This window comes from Euleptes europaea, chromosome 1, assembly GCF_029931775.1.
Source record: "Euleptes europaea isolate rEulEur1 chromosome 1, rEulEur1.hap1, whole genome shotgun sequence".
In the NCBI taxonomy this organism is placed as follows: Eukaryota; Metazoa; Chordata; class Lepidosauria; order Squamata; family Sphaerodactylidae; genus Euleptes; species Euleptes europaea.
In genome coordinates this window covers 129,744,600-129,750,647 of record NC_079312.1, presented here as the reverse complement: position 1 = coordinate 129,750,647, position 6,048 = coordinate 129,744,600, and the positions used below count along the sequence as shown (strand labels likewise).

General features: G+C 44.8%; 1 protein-coding gene across 1 annotated transcript; it reads right to left on the bottom strand.

Annotated features, from left to right (window-relative positions):
- Window positions 1–2,310: 2,310 nt before the first annotated feature.
- LOC130476529 (CMRF35-like molecule 5) lies at window positions 2,311–5,107 on the bottom strand. Its single transcript, XM_056848477.1, has 4 exons — window positions 5,068–5,107; window positions 3,921–4,256; window positions 3,258–3,345; window positions 2,311–2,503 (listed from the first exon to the last, which is right to left on the bottom strand). Exons 1-4 carry the CDS (start codon window positions 5,105–5,107, stop codon window positions 2,311–2,313), a joined length of 657 nt encoding a protein of 218 aa, XP_056704455.1.
- Between the last annotated feature and the right edge of the window lie 941 nt (window positions 5,108–6,048).

Here is a 6,048-nt window from a genome sequence, read left to right as displayed (position 1 = left end):
GGGTTGCCAGCTCTGGGTTCGGAAATTCCTGGAGATTTGAGGATGGAGCCTGGGGAGGGCAGAGTTTGTGGAGGTGAGGGACCTCAGAAGGGTCTAATGCAACAGAGTCCTCCTTCCAACGCAGCCATTTTCTCTGTGGTCTGGAGATCAGGTGTAATTCCGGGGGATCTCCAGGCTGCACCCAAAGGCTGGCAACCCTACTCCTAGGCCCTTCTCTCAGGTGGTACAACTCAGGCACCTTGGTTTATTGAGAAGCTGCAGGCAATGAAAGGACAAAGGACACTGCTACAGTGGAGGGAGACTCATGATGGACCTGATAAATAGGGTTGCCAGGTGGCTTGGAAAGGCTGGCAGTTGCCCGCCAATCCATCTTCTGGCTGACAGCAAGGATCATGTGTGTGCACGGCCGTGACCAATGCAATCCCGTCACTTCTGGTTTACCTCCGGAAGGTGGCAGCATTAGGGTTGCCAGGTGCCGGGTGGCTGGCAAACCCCCAGCAATTCACCCCTCTGCCCACTGACCAGCTGATGGTCGGTGGGCAAATGTGCATGCGTGCGTCCGGTTTACAACCAGAAGTGCCGCCTCACGAGGGGACTTATACCAGTCAAACTCCTTGGGGTGGTTGTCCCAGCCTTGAAACAGGCTGCAGTGTGTCCACTAGTAAAGAAACCTACCTAGACCCAGGTGAGAAACTTCAGTAACTACCAACCAATCATTCCTGAGAAACATGGTTGAACAGATGATGACTGGACAACTTCAGACATTCCTGGCCAATCCCAAGAAGGCTGCAGAGACCCTGACTCGGAGCATGAAGGCAATTTTGGAGTGGATGCAGGCTAATAAACTGCAACTTAATCCTGGAACCATGAAGTACTATTAGTGAGCAGAAGGTCTGACCCGGGACTTAAAGTATCACCCGTACTGGATGGGGTAGCACTCCTCTTTAAGGAAAAGTCCATAGTTTGGGGGTGCTCTTGGACTCAGGTCTATTTGCTGGATAAACAGGTGGCAGCTGTGGCCAGGAGTGCCTTTTTACCAATTTCAACTGGCTAGCCAGCTGCAGTCTTTCCTGGGCAGAAAAGATGGCCACTGTTGTGCATTCCCTGGTTAATCTAAAATAGACTACTGCAATGTACTTTACATGGGCTGCCGCTGAAAACTGTTCAGAAACTTCAATTGGTGCAGAATACTGCTGCCGGGATGTTGACCTGGCCCATCTACACTGGCTCCCTAATTTCAAGTCATCCCCTTCTGGTTTGTGTACAAGTGCAGGTTCACTTCCTCCTTTTTAAATACCATCTGACCATTCAAAGAATCATTCCATTTCTCTTTCATGTAACAGCAGTGGTTGAGTACCCCTTTCTAAAATGAATATATATCTTGGCATTCTTGCTGACTCACAATGAGCATCAACCAGGCTGTTTGGCAAGGGAATGTACAGAGTTTCTTAGGTACATACTTGTATGCCCTGTTTGACCCACTAGGGAGGCTCCAGACTGCAGGGCAAAATCTGAAGGGAATTCACTTGGCACAGAGAGCAATTAACAGGCAACAGCAGCAGGGGGAGTCAAGAAGGTACGGGCAAGTCTTGGATAGCAGCAAACCAGTACCCCATGGAGAGAGTCCGCTGATCTGACAAAGTCCACAGCAGATGCTGCAGCTGATCATGGCAATGTGCACAAACTCCATCTGCTCAAAATATTGTCGAAGGCTTTCACGGTCAGAGTTCATTGGTTCTTGTAGGTTATCCGGGCTGTGTAACCATGGTCTTGGAATTCCAAGACCACGGTTACACAGCCCGTATAACCTACAAGATCCATCTGCTCAGTCTCTCTAAGCATTTACAGATTCTTCCAGGACAAATGGAGTGGCCATATTTACTGCATGCATCATTTTATACAGTTTTGTAAAGGTATGTCATAACGACCCATATTTCAATAACTTTGCAAATGCAAATAACACATGTGCTCCGCTGCAAGCTGAGGGAAGGTAGAGAAGGGAGGCACTCTCATTGAGAACTAACGATGTGAAGCTGTGATGTCAGCCCTGCTAACTATGTCATCTGGCATGTTTCCTTCCATCGGAGCCTCTTTCTCATTAGCCTTTAGCGTTTTAGAAATCCAGGATGCTCCTGATAGCTTTAAGGAGCTGATGCTTTGCTTTCTCCCATGCTGGCTTAGTCAGTCCCAGAGGAATACAGCTGGGTTTTAGGATAAAGTCTTTCACCTCAATACAGTGATGAGAGGACACCTAGATTCAACAGGTAGCCACACAACTTCTGTGCAGGGAGCTGGTGGGGGGGATCTCATTCATGCCTCAGTCTTTTCCGTGTTTAAGGAAGAAATTGTCCTCAAAGCTCTTCTTGCATCTCTGGAATCCTTGGCACTGCAGCTTCGGCCTTCCTTGTAGCAGATGTGTACCCAAACCACAACAGCCATCAAGGCTAAGAAAATTAGGATTTTGGAGAGCAGGAGCAGAAAGTGGATGTTGTTTGGCTGGATTCTGAAGGGAGGCACATTACAGAAATGTATAGTGAACTTATTCCATTAATGACAAACAACCCAAATAAGGCATACATTTAAAAATGGAATAATATTGGATCCTTACTTGCAGGACGGTGCATTAGAAATTGAATGGATGAATTACTATATTGTAATATCTTTGATAAAGGTGGCAGAGGAGGATATGTATGAAATGCCCCCCATTATTGATATTCAGCTACATTCCCATTTTCCCATTCCTAAGGGGGGGTGTTCTGTGGCGGCTGGAGGCAGCACAACTGCGCCTCCTCCAGAGCAATAGGCAGAAAAAAGAAATAAAAGTTATTTTATTCTTAAAATCCTGTGGAACTCCCCATTCAGTTCCACAGGGCTGTGCCATAATTTTGCAGGCATATCTTTACACTTTTAGAGCCCAAAAGGGGCTAGGAAGCTGCCTAAAGGCAGCTCCGCCCCTGGGCACACCCTTGGACCACCACCCCAGGATGGTGGTGCAGGGAGAAACGTGGGGGAAATGCCAGTGAGAGGCTATGCCAATGTCTGAGAGCCATGCTGCGGCAGCAATCCAGGAGGACTGACGTAAGTTACCCTACGCCAGCATCCATGCCAATTTACATAGTGCAAGTGGCATGGATGCCAGCATAGGGGTCATGCTGAATCCTATGGCCATTCTCCCCCCGCTCCTTTAGGAAAGGCTGCCCGGCTTGACTGGCATTCAATGACTCCTAGGAAATTCAAAACTGGAACATTTATGTTACCTTTCAGGGGCTATGGTAGAGAAGCTAGGTTCTTCTTCTGTTACTGTTTCCAAAACGCTGTTTGGGAAATCAGCTGAAGCAGCAACATCTGCACAAAAGAACAGTGGCTGTCACATCCTGATCTAGGATATCTGAAAATTATTCACATTGCATTATTCTTAAAAAAAAGATATTCGAAGTGGGCCCAGATAATTCCTAGGGCTGATCTTGCTGCACGTGAATTCAGAAGATAAAATGCAAACTGATGGAGGACAGGGGGCGGGATTTTGGACATGGGCACTCATCTATGGCCCAAGCTTAGTGGAGTCACAAATTCTGGGCCAAGGTCACCCAAATTCCATACCAAGAAGACTTCTTCAATCTACACATATATATTTGACTCCTGCTACCCTGCAGATAGGCAAAGAATTATGCATGAAGTAAGACCACTGGAATTATTGCTTCCCTTCTCCCTTCCAAGATTTTACTAAACATTGGGTCCACACCTTCAAAACTATCCTTAAGGGCTAGAAACTTACTTTCTTTTAAAATGAATTCTGTGCCCAACCAATACCAAATTATAACAAAAGTCCTAGTTTTACATAGAAGTGTGTTAGCATCCTCTCTAAATACAATAAACCTTTGCAATAAACAAACAATAAGTGCAGCATAGAGAAAGCATACCTGGGGTAATGATCACATCCACAGGGTGCCAGATGTCATACCTGGTCCTCTGCACCCCACAGAGATATGTCCCAGTGTCTCCCTGTGTGAGGTTGTCCATGGTCACCCTGAACAGGCGGGATGCATGGTTGTCTTTGATGGTGATTGCATTCCACTTTACTTCTGCCTCTGATCCTGTTGTGTAGATGGTGTGGTTACTAGAACAGAATCTAAAAGTTGCTTCCTTACACCAGAATTTGACGAATTCTTCCTTGCCCTTTCCGTACTGGCACAGCACAGACACGGAGCCGCCAAGGGGGGCAGTCACTCTCCAAGGACCCTCAAGCGCCCAGCAAACTGTTGAAGAGAGAACAAACACTGAAAATAATTTGCACTCAGTGCAATGATCAAGACTTGAAAGTCCCGCATGAAATTAATTAGGAAATTATAAAAAATGCAGGGAAGAGGGTTTGAATTTCTCGATGTCTGCTGATGAAAGTACTGGATCTTACACGACAGAATGAGAGAGGACATCAGAAAGGCTATTATTGGAAATGCAGAACCTAGTAACAGGATTCCTTCCCCTACTTAAAATGATGAGAAGATGTAAAATAAAAAGGAAAGCGGCAAGCTTTTCAAATTGCTCGACACAAAGTATCACAGGTGCATCATTGACATCACAAAGCAGCATGAAACAAAACAGTTTGCTCTTTGCCATTACAAAATGAATGGTTCACAACATGCCTCAAGATATATTGCTTGAATGAGTATCCAAAATATTTCCATGACTTTACTTATGTAGTAGACTATTGCAAAATCAACAACAACAAGGGTCTCTGGAGTGGACCATCCTCCCCCTCTACTAGTAGCTAGATTTATGATGAGTTGTATGTAGCTATTGAAGGACACTGCCAATTTAGATCTTTTATCTGTGGTACAGAATTTCCCATTTCCTCCTGCTCCCATTGCAGTACAAGAGTTTTGGCCTCTGGTTTCAGAGCTGTCAAAATTTATGCTCACACCCCGTTTTTATCTAAGAGAGCATCAAGGTCCAAGAACATTTGTCTTAAAGGCTGCTAAAATGCCCAAGGCAATTTCCCCTAACCTGCTGTAACCAGGGAGACTGTCCAATCTTTTCACTACAATTCACAATCCCAGTTGTTCTCACCTTGGAATAGAGTCCATATCAAACCACGGAAAAACATCATTGTTCTCGTAAAAACTCCTTTTAAGGGAAATGTGTCTTCTTTGAGGTGTTTGCCGGATCTTATTTCTTTTGCATCTCTCTCAACAACAAATCTAATGATCTGTAGGAACTCTGCTGCCTGATTGACATTTCACCAGAGGGGAAAGTCAGATCTTGCTCAATTTTTGAAACACATAATGATTCGTCTTTTATGAAGAAGAGAAGTGGATGATGTAGCAAGAACTGCAACTTAACAGAGAGGCTAGAATAATGCCTGGATTTTTACATTCTTGATAATGGTATATTAGCTGCCACTGACTCTGATCTTTTATCAGGGAATTGTACAGTACTGGCTAGTGTATCCAGCGTATATAATTTCAACCATGAGTTCACGGATTTTGACAGATCCATTTTACAACTCCAACCAGCAGCAATAATATAATCTGTATGTACTTTAGTTTGAAGGAACAGTGATGCTCTGATATGAAGAATGTCCCCTAAAACAAATATGGGAATGTCTGGCAATTATTACCACCACTACTACAGAGCGAAGTAATAGTACCAGGGCCTGAACATTATTTCTCCAAACTCAATACCATTTGTGCTGACATCCTCCTGCCTCAAGGTCTTATCTCATATATAAAATCTCATCAGTCAATGAAAGTAAAGTGGTTAGTTTACTGCTAAAATGATATGAATAGGTTTAATCACGGCAACGGTTTGGAGTCCTGGCAGTCCCCTAGGCACTGTAGGGTATAACTGTCCCCCTGAGATAGGTTTGGCAATCCCAGTTTGGGAAATTTCTTGAGATTTGGGGATTGAACCTGGGGAAAGGGGAGACCTCAGCAGGGTGTAATGCCATAGAGTCCATCCTCCAAATCAGCTATTTCCTCCAGGGGAACAGATCTATGTTGTTTGGAGATCACATGTAATTCCAGGAGATTTCAAAGCCTCACACAGAGG